Source organism: Moschus berezovskii, chromosome 26 (assembly GCF_049115385.1).
Source record: "Moschus berezovskii isolate FMDL1 chromosome 26, NW_MosBer_1.0, whole genome shotgun sequence".
Taxonomy (NCBI): Eukaryota; Metazoa; Chordata; class Mammalia; order Artiodactyla; family Moschidae; genus Moschus; species Moschus berezovskii.
The window spans coordinates 25,595,963-25,609,296 of record NC_142485.1 but is presented as its reverse complement, the minus strand read 5'-3'; the positions used below and the strand labels follow the sequence as shown (position 1 = coordinate 25,609,296).

The following is a 13,334-nucleotide window of genomic DNA, read 5'->3' as shown; positions in this document are numbered from 1 at the left end:
CAGATGTCAGGGGGGTGCGGCCCAGATAACCCCAAAAGGTTCTGAGTGGCTCCTAAACACCCCCACCCTTTACATGCTTTAATGTGAGTGGAAAGCCTCTTTTAAAAGTCCCGTGCTTACCCCATGCTTGCATATATATATATGAGAAGCTTACACCAATAAAACAGAAACTGCTTTGACAGAACCCCCCGCTGCGTCTGAGTGTCTCTCTTTCCGGGTGAGGGAGGCTGTGGGGTGGGCGGCCCGCTCACTTCCTCTTTGGGGCTTGCTCCTTCAGACCCAGTCTCCTGGAGGAGCTAATCTTGGGCGGCTTTCTTGCGGAGGCTGAGGCGCCCCTCAGTCTCTGGCTCCTGCCTTGGAGAGCTACAAGGCAGGAGAGGAGAAAAGGGGAAGAGAAAGAGGAAGCCAGGCCGGACGCCGGGGAGGAAACCCCACAGGTCAGGAAGATACCCTGGAGGAGGATATGGCAACCCACTCCAGTATTTTTGCTGGGAATATCCCATGGATAGCAGAATCTGGAGGGTTATAGTCCATGGGATCCCAAAGAGTTGGACATGACTTAGTGACTGAGCACCAGCACAGCCAGTTAACAACGTTTGGACAGTTTCAAGCGAACAGCAAAGGGACTCGGCCATACATATAAAGATCAAATCTTTAGCCTAAGACCTTAGCAGCTGAATCACCAGGACTAAACATACAGTATTCTAAAGTGTTTTTATACATTATGAGAATTTGTTGTTCACGTAGATTACGCCAACCTATTGAGAATTACCAACTGTATTTGTTCGCTTAAGGACCAAGTATGCTAAATATGTTTTGTATTCACGTTTGTATGCCCATGGCCTCTCACTTCCGTGAGATCGCTAACTCCATGAAAACAAGGCCAGTGAGCCCTAAATGTCTTTATTTCCCAGGCCTCAACTGACACACACCCTTCAGAACCATCTGGCAAGGAGGACAACTCACCTGAGGATGAGAACACAGGCTGCAACCAGAGAGTAGGCCAGAAGTGTCCCAATGGACATCATGTCCACGAGGGCCTTCAGGTCGAAAAGGAACGCCATCACAGCTATTGGGGAAAAGAAAGAAAGGTAAAGAAGAAAGAAGAGAGCCCGTGAGAAAATTCCAGACAGCTGATGCCAAGTCAGAGATAAGTGACGGGAAATTTTTGTTTTAGTGCCGATGATAAGTCAAGTAAAGCATAGAAAGTACATTTCTCACAGTTAATAAGATGTTCCTTAGGTCATACACACTGCTGATAAAACTTCAAAACCCCTCAGCGATCTGTCAAGTACAAAATACATCTACTTTGATGACTTAAAAAAGACTGGCCTGATAAAGAGTGAAAATACTATATGACAGAATATTTGCCTTTGATGTTTCAGAAGAAAAAACACTGCCAGGAAATACTGGCAGGCTCCTTTAAAAAAAAAACAAACATAAAAGAATTCAAATGGAAGAGCTTTCATTATAGATGTTATATGATCATTTTAATTTCCATCTGCATTCTGAGTTATATCTTAGACAGGGTGAGGTCCAATTAAATTATGCCTCAGATAGAATATAAATCCTATCCTGATTAAAACCACACACTCTGACAAAATTTAAACCATTTGGGGCTACCTCCAAGCCCTAATAATGTTAAGAGGCAAAGTATACTTCACGAAGTTGAATAGTTAACTTGCAGCTTGCAATTTTTTTCTCCAACGAAGCATCAAAATAGTGACGATATTAACTAAAATTTACCAAATAGTCGTCCTTATCATAGTAAGTAGAGAACACCACACCCTACTCATGTGGCACTCCAGACATCTCAGCAAGCTTTCTATCTTTATGATCTCAATTTATCTTCAATTCAATAGTTCTGTGAAACGGGGGCAATCATTTAGGTTCAGCTTTATAGATCAGCATTTGACTGTTTTTTAATAAAACCCCAGCAATTTCACATGGTTTAACCTAATAGGATCATTACTCTTTTTTAATAGACAGGCTGACTTAACAAGGTTACAACTACTGGGTAGAAGTGGTGTGTGTACATGTTAGTCACTCAGTCGTGTCCTACTCTTTGGATCCCGTGGACTGTAGCCCAACAGGCTCCTCTGTCCATGGGATTCTCCAGGCAAGAATACTGGAGTGGGTTGCCATGCCCTTCTCCAGGGATCTGCAACCCAGAGATCGAACCCAGGTGTCCTGCACTGCAGGTAGAAGAAGGCTCCAGCTAAACCGGTATGCCCGTGGCCCTTCTAAAATAGCACATTATTTTTCCCCCTTTTTTTTTTGTTTTTAGATTTTATGTGGACCATTTAAAAAGTCTTTATTGAATGTGTTATAATGTTGCTTCCATTTCATGTTTTGGAGTTTCAGCCTTGAGGTATGTGGGATCTCAGCTCCCTGACCGGGCTCAGGCCCACACTCCCTGGATTGGAAGATGAGGTCTGAACGACTGGAATGCCAGGGAAGCCCCACCTTGTTTCTTTAAATACATTCCATGCCTTATTTTGAAAAATTTCCATTGCTAGTATAGCTATACATTAGATTACAATTTTAATATGTCTTGTAAGAATCACAGATAACCTGTTTTAGGAAGCCAAAACAGAAGAAAATGATAAATTATCCATACAAGCTCTCTAAGTTAAAAACAAGCAAGAGGTGAGACTACAAAATACAAAAATGTAATGTTTTAGTGCATTAAAAATGCTATAATTATCTTCTTTTAATTATTAATTTAAATATCTTATCATGCTGTCAAATTTAATTCTTCCTAAAGGAAGAAGGGTAAATTTTTTAAAATTCTGAATACATAATAGAGAATTAATGGGCAAGATTTTACAGGAAAAAATAAAAGCTTTTATGGAGTAAATAAAATGTTATATCTTTTGTCAAGATTTATGAACTTTCATTAATATCATAATGCACTGTTTAATCATAAAGCGGGCCTTACACCATCTAGTGAAAACTTCATTTTCTGGGGGCAGAAATCTTAAGCACTGAGAAAATAAGTGTTTTGCCTCTCACCATGCATCTTAATAAAGGGCCAAGTTTATTCGAAAACAGTTTATAAAGTACAGTTGTTTAGGAAAATACTTAAGATTCTGAAAGAATCCTATTTCATACACAATTAAGCATTAGCATTCTGTAATCTAATTTCCCAACAATTCAGAGCCTCGACAAAATTATCATCTTTGGTCTGAATTTATACTACTAAGAGTGTTTACCATTTTATCTCTAAAGCTTGCTAAAGTCCTTCTCTTGCTCTATATAACAGCACCTTTAAGGCCATTCTCTCAATCTGCAAAATCTCTGAAAATTTTCATGTGGAATAAGAGTCTGGACAAAAGCATTTTGATGGATATTATGACATGCCAAACGGTAGGCATCCGGAGTTTTTTTTTTTAAAACATGACATAATATCAAAGCCCCTGAAAGGAAAAATAGATTCCCAATGGGGTTTATGATAATATAGGTATTGGTAACTCTTAGAGAACTACGAATTGGAGAAGGAAATGGCAACGCACTCCAGTGTTCTTGCCTGGAGAATCCCAGGGACGAGGGAGCCTGGTGGGCTGCCGTCTATGGGGTCGCACAGAGTCGGACACGACTGAAGCGACTTAGCAGCAGCAGCAGCAGAGAACTATGATGGGCCCAGAAAGTGGGGTTAGCCACCATACTGAGGGCAGTAATAACAATGGCCAAGTATAAATTATCTTTGATATTTCTAATATTTAATTAAGAATGGGTAAACTTTAGCTTTTCAAAAATCCTATGACCATTTAGCAATATTCAACTTATATCCTGGATAACAAACAAAATATTGAATCATTATTTTTAATTAACAATTCAAGGATTAAGTAATCATTCTTTAATTAACATTTTGTGTGCTGATAATACAATTTTATGGGTTTGTTTCACTGATCTGAAAGGCACTGAATACTTGATACATGAAAAGGAACCACTGCAACCCTTTGCAAATTTGTTAGAAGAGCCAAAGGTTAAGGTAACAAAATGGGAACAAATCTCAAAGGGTCAGTTACGAATTTCAGAAGACCGCCGCCACCACCACCATTTGCAGACATGATCCCAACGTTCATACCCTAATTTATCAGTGATTTTGTTTTCAAATTACATGCACAGCAAGCAGACCCACTTTATAAGTCCATGCATGCGCATAAAATGCTCAAGTCTAACGCTGAAGAATCCTATGTTTGTAAAGCTTACCAGAAATGAACCCTGCGGTCAGTGTGGCAGCTACTGGTGACTGCCTCTTACTCACTCTGGCAAGAAATCTAAACAGTAAACCATCTCGGGCCATGGCAAACAGAATTCGGGGTAAAGGAAACATGGAACCCAGAAGACTAGAACAGAAAAATCCATAATCCACAAGTGAGTTATTACAAGTATTAGTCTAGACGAGTCTATACAGGTAAAGACTGGATACACTAAAGTACAGAACCTACACCAAAAAAATGTTCAAAATAGGAACCATTCACAAAAAAGTTATTGATATTTATACATGTCAAAACAGAAAACCACCTAATTTTCCATTTTTTCCCCAGAATCCTTGATGAAAAAAGATCCCCCTTTACTTAATAAAAGTCAACTCTCTCTCACCTGCCACTGCACCCGATGATAAAGTAGCAATTATTGGTGTCTTCGTTTTGGAATTGATTTGAGCTAAACATTTGAAAAGCAACCCATCCTCCGCCATAGCATAGATTACACGAGGCATTGGGAAAATGGATCCAAGAAGACTGAATAAAAAGCAAACACATGCAGTATGGCAAACACATTCATGCAAGATTACATCACAGAGCTGCAATTAAGTCACTGTATAAAACTCAGCATCACAGCAATTTGTTATTTTTTAAATGTAATATGATTGGGTATTTAAAAATATTAACCATGGTGCAATTTATTATAGTCTCAATTATCGGACTAAAAACAATGCTGCAAAGAATTTGTGCAGGCCAATTATTACTACTGAATTAAAACTAAGTAATTAAGACTTAAAAAAAATAATAATGTCATTAAGACATTTTTAACTTAGAAAATTTATAAATTGATATGTAATTACAGGAAAGACTAATTTGATTTTATAGTATCTAGTCACCTCATTTATTCAATAATTACACATTTTTATATATATTGTACCATTATTTTTTGATCAAATTTGAAATAATTCTCAGCATAAGATAATCAAGATAGAAAAAGGAAAAAAGATGAACTCACTGTAAATTTAGTACATAGAAATAGCCTGAATTAAACATTAGTAAGAGTGACGTTTAAGAAAATGAATTTTGCTTTAGCTGTTTTGAATTACTTGTGTGTTTGCTGACTGCATCATTCCATACATGCTTATGTTGTAAAAAAATTAACAATTTAAGAGAAAATAAGTAAAATGTACTTTTTAAACTCCATCTCCTTTATCTTTTAATAAAGCGTGGTTGAGCTTGGCCACAAATAAATCTTTGCCTGTCTCTCTTCTAAAACTATGGTACAAAGTATCTTTACAGTTCAGATTTTTGAAACTATTCAGAATAAACCTTAATATTATCAGATGGCTGAGGATCCAAGAGAGGTAATTTGTAATTGCTGCTTGTTACTATCTTGAATACAAAAAAAAAAACCAAAAAGGATTTTGAGGGGGGATAAAAGAGCTAGGCTGATGAATTATACAAAAAGATTTATTTTTTAAATTTCAGACTTTTAGAAAAATTTCACTTCAGAAAATTAGTAATCAAGCAGAGATTAATCTTCTCTTCATAACTGCTCTACAGTACAGCACTCAAGTGAAATATGATCACGTTAAGTTAAAATATGAGTAGCTCAGGACACTTGAGAAATGAATCACAAAATATTAAAATAAGCAGCTACTGAAAATCTGAATACTTGAGACTCAACTATTCTTATTACACAGATGGATACAAATCTCCACCTTTAACCTGAGAACAGCAATTTCTATTTCTAGACCAAGTTCACTCTGATCAGTGCTAACACAAAAAGTTAAAATGTTTCATAATAAAAAACACCTTACACTTAACAATGCCACAACATATAGTTTTCACTCACAGAGGCTTGATACTATTTTAAAAAAACAGCAGAAAATGTCAAGCCTGCACATAAGGTCTCAGTTGTCTGTAGCACTACAAAGCCAGCAGGGAAACACACTAGTATAAGTACTGTCAAGGTTTACAATAAGTTTTACAATACATACATATACAAATATGTATGAAATATATAAACGAGCATAAATGCCATATAGAGCCTTAGAAGCTGGGACCATCATTATCTTGAAAAACTGACTTTTAACAGCTCAGGGGGAAAAGATTTTATCACTTAAGATTTCGATACAGCAATTCTGGGTGAACAATTCAGAGAATATAGCTGTATGATATGTTTCTATTAGGATTGTTTTTAAAACATACAAAAGCAATTCTGTGGACACCAACTACCTCTGCAGTAACCCACACAACCCTGCCCCAAAGACAATGCGATGTACCTTGTTGACAAAGCGCAGAGGGAGCCTGCTGCAACGATGTATTTGGCTGGCCCCCATCCAACGTACTCGAAAGCCACAGGAAGCGGGCTTTTCTCATCCAGGAGGTAGTACGGCATCATCAGCGTCAAAGCTGCCGAGACCCCAAAATAGGCCATAAAGCAAACGAGCAGAGAAGTCACAATTCCGATAGGAATAGCTTTCTGAGGATTCCGGACTTCCTCACCTAAGGAGACATAAACAAAAGATTGCATGTTTAACAAAACACAACTAGTTTATTGCAGCGCTATTTACAATAGCCAGGACACAGAAGCAACCTAAATGTCCATCAACAGAGGAATGGATAAAAAGATGTGATATACATACACAATGGAATATTACTTAGTATTAAAAACAATGACGTAATACCACTAACAGTAACATGGATGGACCTAGAGATTTTCATACTGAGTGAAGTAAGTCGGACAGAGGAGAAATAGCATATGACATCCCTTACATACAGAATCTCAAAAGAAATGTCACAGATGAACTCATTTACTTACGAAACCAAAAACAGACTTACAGACTTAGAGAAGAAACTTATGGTTGCCCGGGGAGAAGGGTCGGGGGAAGGGACAGTTAGGGAGTGTGGGATGGACATGTACACACTGCTATATTTAAAAGTGGTAACTAACAGGCACACAGAGAACTCTGCTCGATGCTATGCGGCAGCCTGGGTGGGAGAAGAGTGTGGGGAGAATGAATATGTGGAAATGTATGGCTGAGTCCCTTTGCTGTGCATCTGAAATTATCACAATGTTGTTGTTTTATCACAGCTTTATTAATCAGCTATACTTCAATACAAAATAAAGATTTTTAAAAAAAAAAAAACAAAACATGAAAGGTAACACATGAATTCTTCTGCTTCATAATAATTCTACTCAGCTTCTGTCCTTTCTGTTTTCTCAGCTTGCTCCATCTATGTTACATGAGGTTCTCTCTCTTCTTGAGGGGCCTATGCTGTCATAAAAAGATCAAAGCCCAGAGGCAAGAAGAGAAAGCAAGAATATCCTGCAAGTCAGTTTCCTGCTTCCAGAAAGAAAAAGCATGCTATTCCAGCACCACAAAATGTTTAGAGATAGAAAAGCAGTCTTAATCCATTTGGAAAATGATTCATCTGTGGAGATTAAACATGGCATTCTACAGGCCCTTAATTCTGAAGGCTCCCATATATATGGAGACAAACTCCTACTCAGTGCATTGATTTAAATTTTAGTCTCAAAAAAATAGTACTTTGGAGATCTTTCTAGTAAGAGTTGGCATTTGAAATACCCAAAATATGGTCAATTATAAGGCCCTGTGATACTGTGAACCTAGAGAAAGCACTAGGGAGTGACTGTAACATGATTACATGTTTTTGTACTGGATAAAGAGAAAAGAACGATCACAATATATTTTGTCCTATTAAAGAAGAAACAATTTAAGAGCATGATCATCATTTGTTACTCATTGTGATAGCACTTCCTGACCAAAGATTAAAGGCAGTGATTACAACCAACATTTATAAAGTAGCTGACAGCTTGCACAGTATTTTTCACAATGTATTATATTTTGTTGTTGTTTAGTCGCTCAGGTGTGTCTGAATCTTGGGGACCCCATGGACTGTAGCCCACCAGGTTCCTCTGTCCATGAGATTTCCCAGGCAAGAATACTGGAGTGGGTTGCCAGTTCCTTCTCCAAGGGATCTTACTGATCCAGGTATCAAACCCATGTCTCCTGCTTGGCAGGTGGATTCTTTACCACCCATACTATATCTTAGATAACCTTCATAACATCTGAGGGGGAGATTCTGCTCTCCTGATGTTGCTGCTGCTGCTGCTGAGTCACTTCAGTCGTGTCCGACTCTGTGCGACCCCATAGACAGAAGCCCACCAGGCTCCCCCGTCCCTGGGATTCTCCAGGCAAGAACACTGGAGTGGGTTGCCATTGCCTTCTCCAATGTGTTTCAAAGTGAAAAGTGAAAGTGAAGTCACTCAGTCGTGTCCGACCCTTAGCGACCCCACGGACTGCAGCCTACCAGGCTCCTCCATCCTGGGATTTTCTAGGCAAGAGTACTGGAGTGGCTTGCCATTGCCTTCTCCGTTCCTGATGTTACTAATATGGAAACAAGCTCAGAGAGTTTCGTTCAGTTTCTTTTCATAGAGCAGGGGCCACTTTTGGGTCTAGAACAAGCCCTTATTACCCCAAGTTCCACTCTCTTCCCTTGACCTTCTGTTGTCACCCATGGGTGCTCATGTGCTTCAAGGAACACTCTTGCCTTCCACACAGGGCCAAGACTCTGCTCTTACCAGTTGTCGCAATGCAGTCAAATCCCACAAAGGCATAAAAGCAGGTTGCAGCCCCAGCCAAAGTTCCTGCAAAGCCATAAGGCATAAAGCCACCAGCCCCATAGACGCTTGTTCCATTTTCAGAAGGTGGGTCCCTGAGGAGGAGGAGAAGAAGCACATTGGAATGTCATTTTCCTAGAAAACTGCTTATTCAAGAGATCTGTCTCAAACTCCATTCTTGGAAGGTTACTGAGTTCATCATCTCTTGGAAGCTCATGGGTACAAAACTAAAAGTAAACCCTGATTTTTTTTTCACCTAGAGGATGTGATGGTGTTCCCAACAATGGCTTCATCACCAGTTGCCAGCTCTCAACTGGAGGCTGATCAATAGCATGAGCAGGAGGCTCGGATCCACTCTGGCTGGAACTTACAGCCAGGCAGGGTATTAAAAACAGAGATCCCACCTATGTATGGGCATGATCTGAAGTAAAGACAAGAGACTTTCTGCTCTCATGGACAATGGAGCAGACTGAACATTTGACAAGTTTACTATAAGACATGTGACAAAGTGAAATAAAATTCTCTAATCTTGATAAATAATACTGAAGTTTTATTACATGTTAAAAATTGTATAAAACCAGAAGATACTAAATTTTTGCCTCATTAGAATGGCTACAAACAACATAGGTAAATAAAAACATGTATATCACTTTATGTAATAGATACTTCTGTAATCTTATTTACACATAGGAATATTATACTTAAATCTTAGGATGAAAACTTTCATTTGAAAATTAATTTTGAGATCAAGTTTAAAGTGAAATGTATATACAATTCTGCTTATGCAATCAATAACATCCTCAAAAAAAAAAAATCAGGCATGAAAATTACTACAAGGTTGAAAGAACGCAGTGGAATCAAATGGTGTCCCCAAAGGAAAAAACAAAAGGATGCAGGATTCAAAAATGCTTCACTGTTATTTAGAAGTGACAAACCTTTGCGGGGGGAAAAAATCATTCTTCCAATGGCTAAGATCTCTCCTTTCTTCCCTTAAACCCAAAGCCAAACCTGAAGTTAAGAATCAGCAGCTTTACAGCTTCAAACAGCCACTCAGCGGTGAACATACCTACACACTTGTGCTTTGGGGGAGAACTTGGGGAAAACGGTCTTGAAATAGAATAGACCTTCACAAAGTTCTCTGAAACAAAAAGGTTGAGAACTGTTGTTCTACAGAAAAGTGTAACATAAGACAAAAGCAGGCAATTAAAAAAAAACAAAACACCTCAAAATAGGAGGGAAAAAAACCCAAACATTTCACCTGGCACTTGCAGATATATTTCTGAGAAAGTCCTCACTGATCTTCCAGTTTGCCACATTCCCTTTCACAAACCCGGCAACCATGACAAACAGAAGCACCAGGATATTGACAGCTGTGAAGATTTTATTCACCCACGCAGACTCTTTCACTCCAAACGATAAAAGACCTATGGAAAAACAAAGGGTGCTTTAGTTTTTACCTCACCTTTAGGAAAACGCTACAGTGGTCTGAGACAGTTATAGGGTTTAGGATATTATTCCAGCAGGATTCATGTATTTAACTGCCATTGTCCCTTTCTATGGAGAGTTTTTACTCAGTCACCTAAGTGTATACAGAACTAAAGATTTCAGAATGCACACTGTGCTCATGACCAGGAGATTTCACACTCTCCAATAAATGAATACAGTTAGGAACTGGGTATTATTACCAATGGGTGGGTAGAGGAGCATGCTAAGTCACCTCATTCGTATTCGACTCTTTGCGACCCCATGGACTGTAGCCCGCCAGCCTCCTTTGTCCATGGGATTCTCCAGGCAAGATTACCAGAGTGGGTTGCCATGCCGTTCTTCAGGGGATCTTCCCAACCCAGGGATGGAACCCACCTCTCTCATGTCTCCTGTATTGACAGGTGGGTTTTTTACCACTAGTGCCACCAGGGAAGCCCTAGCGTTTCAGGCAGGGAGATGTGCTAGTAACTTCAGGAATCATTCACAGGTGGGCAGGGACAGGTAGAGGTAAAGTAACTTAATTTTAATGAAATCGTATTCTTAAAAAGCAATTTCAAGGTTAATGGTTGCAAAATTTTGAAAGAAAGTTTTCTTTTTCTTTTCTTTCTTTCAATCATATTTTCTGCCTCGTACTTACTGAATACATTAAACAAAGTAATTCTTCAATTGTCATTTCAAAGATTTTTATTAAATCAGTTCTCACTTTAATAGCTTTATTTTTATATTTTGATTGTAAAGGCAATCAATTTCTGACTCAAGTAACTTGAAAATACAGGAAAAAAAGAAAGAAAATAAAGATCAAGTGTAATCTCCTCTTCAGAATTTTGCACACACACACACGCACACATTTCCATGTCAACAAATATATACTTTTATTTTTAACAGTCACATACTCTTCTATTCTATGGATACACTATACTTTACTCCTATATTTACAAACAGGTCATTGTTAGTTTCTTACAACTATAAATAGTACTGACCTAATCATCCTTTTATAAATATCTTTTAACACCTTCTAATTATTTCTTTACAATAATTTTCTACAAGGTATCACCATATCAATGGTATACACTTTATATAAGACTTTTGGTTCATACTGTCAGAACAGTTTCCAGAAAGTTTGGCCAGTTGAAATTGTCCATTTTTCCCCATTAGGTTATTCTTATTCATATTGATTTATAAAACTCATTTATACAATAATGCTATAAGCTCTCTGACTGTACATGTATACAGCATGTTTTTCCCAATTTACCATGTACTTTTTTGGGGGAAAGAAGACCATTATAATACTGCCATTTATTATCTAGATTCAAGCACGCTAGGGGCAAACACATGGGCAGTTCCTGCGTTGAAGAGGAAATCAACAGGCTGGGCTGGCTCCGCAATTACAGAGCCAAGTGATGTAGAGTAGATTATAACCCACTGGACTCCAATTACCACATTAATTAACTGAATTATGCACTTAAATAATTTTTAAGTTCCCTTCTAGTTCTAAATTTCTACAATTTTGTATCTCCTAAATTACAAGTATTAAAATAATGTGGTTAATTTGAAATATGGGCTAGCCTATTTCTCCAATAAAAGAATGACAAAGGTTTTGCTGAGTTTTATTTTACTCTGTTAACAAGAAGATTCAGTTTTTATGGCAGACACTGCTTGTGGTCTACCTAATTATCATGTGCTAATTTTAATTTTAACCTTACTGTTGATAACACATGTAAGAAAGTTTTATAATATAAATTTTTCCTCTTTAGTTTCTACTTCTAGGAAGATGAATGTTAACCCCAAAACATTCACCTTTGTTTCCTTCCAGTCCTTTCATGATTGTGAAAGTGAAAGTCACTCAGTCGTGTCTGACTCTGCGACTCCATGGATTGTCGGCTACCAGGCTCCTCAGCAGACAGTCCATGGAGTTTTTCAGGCAAGAGTACTGGAGTGGGTTGCCATTTCCTTCTCCAGGGAATCTTCCCAACCCAGGGATCGAACCCAGGTCTCCCGCATTGTGGGCAGACGCTTTACCATCTGAGCCACAGGGAAGCCCCCTTCTTATTAATATCTTTAATCCATCCTGTATAAGGTATGAATTATGGTTCAAAGAAATTTTACTTTTTACTGTTGGGGAAATAGGTGTGATGAAAGGCTTATAATCACATATTTACTTGTATGTATACCACCCATGTCAAATGAGCAAAATTATACTGGAAAAGACTATGCTGCTGGGAGGGATTGGGGGCAGGAGGAGAAGGGGACGACAGAGAATGAGATGGCTGGATGGCATCACTGACTCGATGGACATGAGTTTGAGTGAACTCCAGGAGTTGGTGATGGACAGGGAGGCCTGGTGTGCTGTGATTCATGGGGTCGCAAAGAGTCAGACACAACTGAGCGACTGAACTGAACTGATGCAAGTAGAGATGGAACGCTGAATTTCATCCCCAGATTTAACAAAAATACAAGTGTATTAGCAACATAAAGGAAAACTGTATGGTCAGTATAATTACTGACTCTCTCAGTACACTGACTGACTCTGCAATTGTCTGTCAGACTAGGGAACACTATACAATTAGGAAATACACACCATACTGCTATAGATTTTGGAAAATAACAAAGCCACCTCCATGTTTTGTCTCCCAATACCCCAAGTGTGCTCTCATTCTGAAACCCCGAGCTTCCGCCAGTAGACTAGTCACCTTTTGAAATCCTGCCTATGCTTCCCTCGTATCATTAATAAAAACAACAGCCTCAGTTGATAAGACAATTGACATTGCAATATGAATAAAGATTATAGCAGGAGGTTTTGGTCTTCAAAGTTTCTAAGAACAAAGTTAGCCTGTAATCTTGGCCTGTCCTGAAAGAAAGGCATGATGCTCGATGAACTCAGGACGTAAGACACAAGCCAAGGCCTGAGTCTTGCCACGGAATTTAATGACGGAACTATGTCACAGCTACATGCTTCTCATCATCCAGAGATTAAAGCTGAATATCTAAGG

General features: G+C 38.5%; 1 protein-coding gene across 2 annotated transcripts in view; it reads right to left on the bottom strand.

The window, feature by feature from the left end:
- The window catches only part of SLC7A2 (solute carrier family 7 member 2), an 81,339-nt gene that overhangs the window by 19,874 nt on the left and 48,131 nt on the right, over positions 1–13,334 (bottom strand). Inside the window, exons 4-8 of one of the 2 annotated variants that reach the window (XM_055416495.2) lie at positions 10,118–10,283; positions 8,821–8,954; positions 6,497–6,719; positions 4,609–4,748; positions 967–1,069 (exon numbers count right to left, since the gene is read on the bottom strand). In XM_055416495.2, coding sequence (XP_055272470.2) covers positions 967–1,069; positions 4,609–4,748; positions 6,497–6,719; positions 8,821–8,954; positions 10,118–10,283 — 766 coding nt within the window. Of the gene's footprint in view, positions 1–966; positions 1,070–4,215; positions 4,353–4,608; positions 4,749–6,496; positions 6,720–8,820; positions 8,955–10,117; positions 10,284–13,334 lie in introns of both variants that reach the window. The other variant, XM_088832697.1, reaches the window with a different exon arrangement.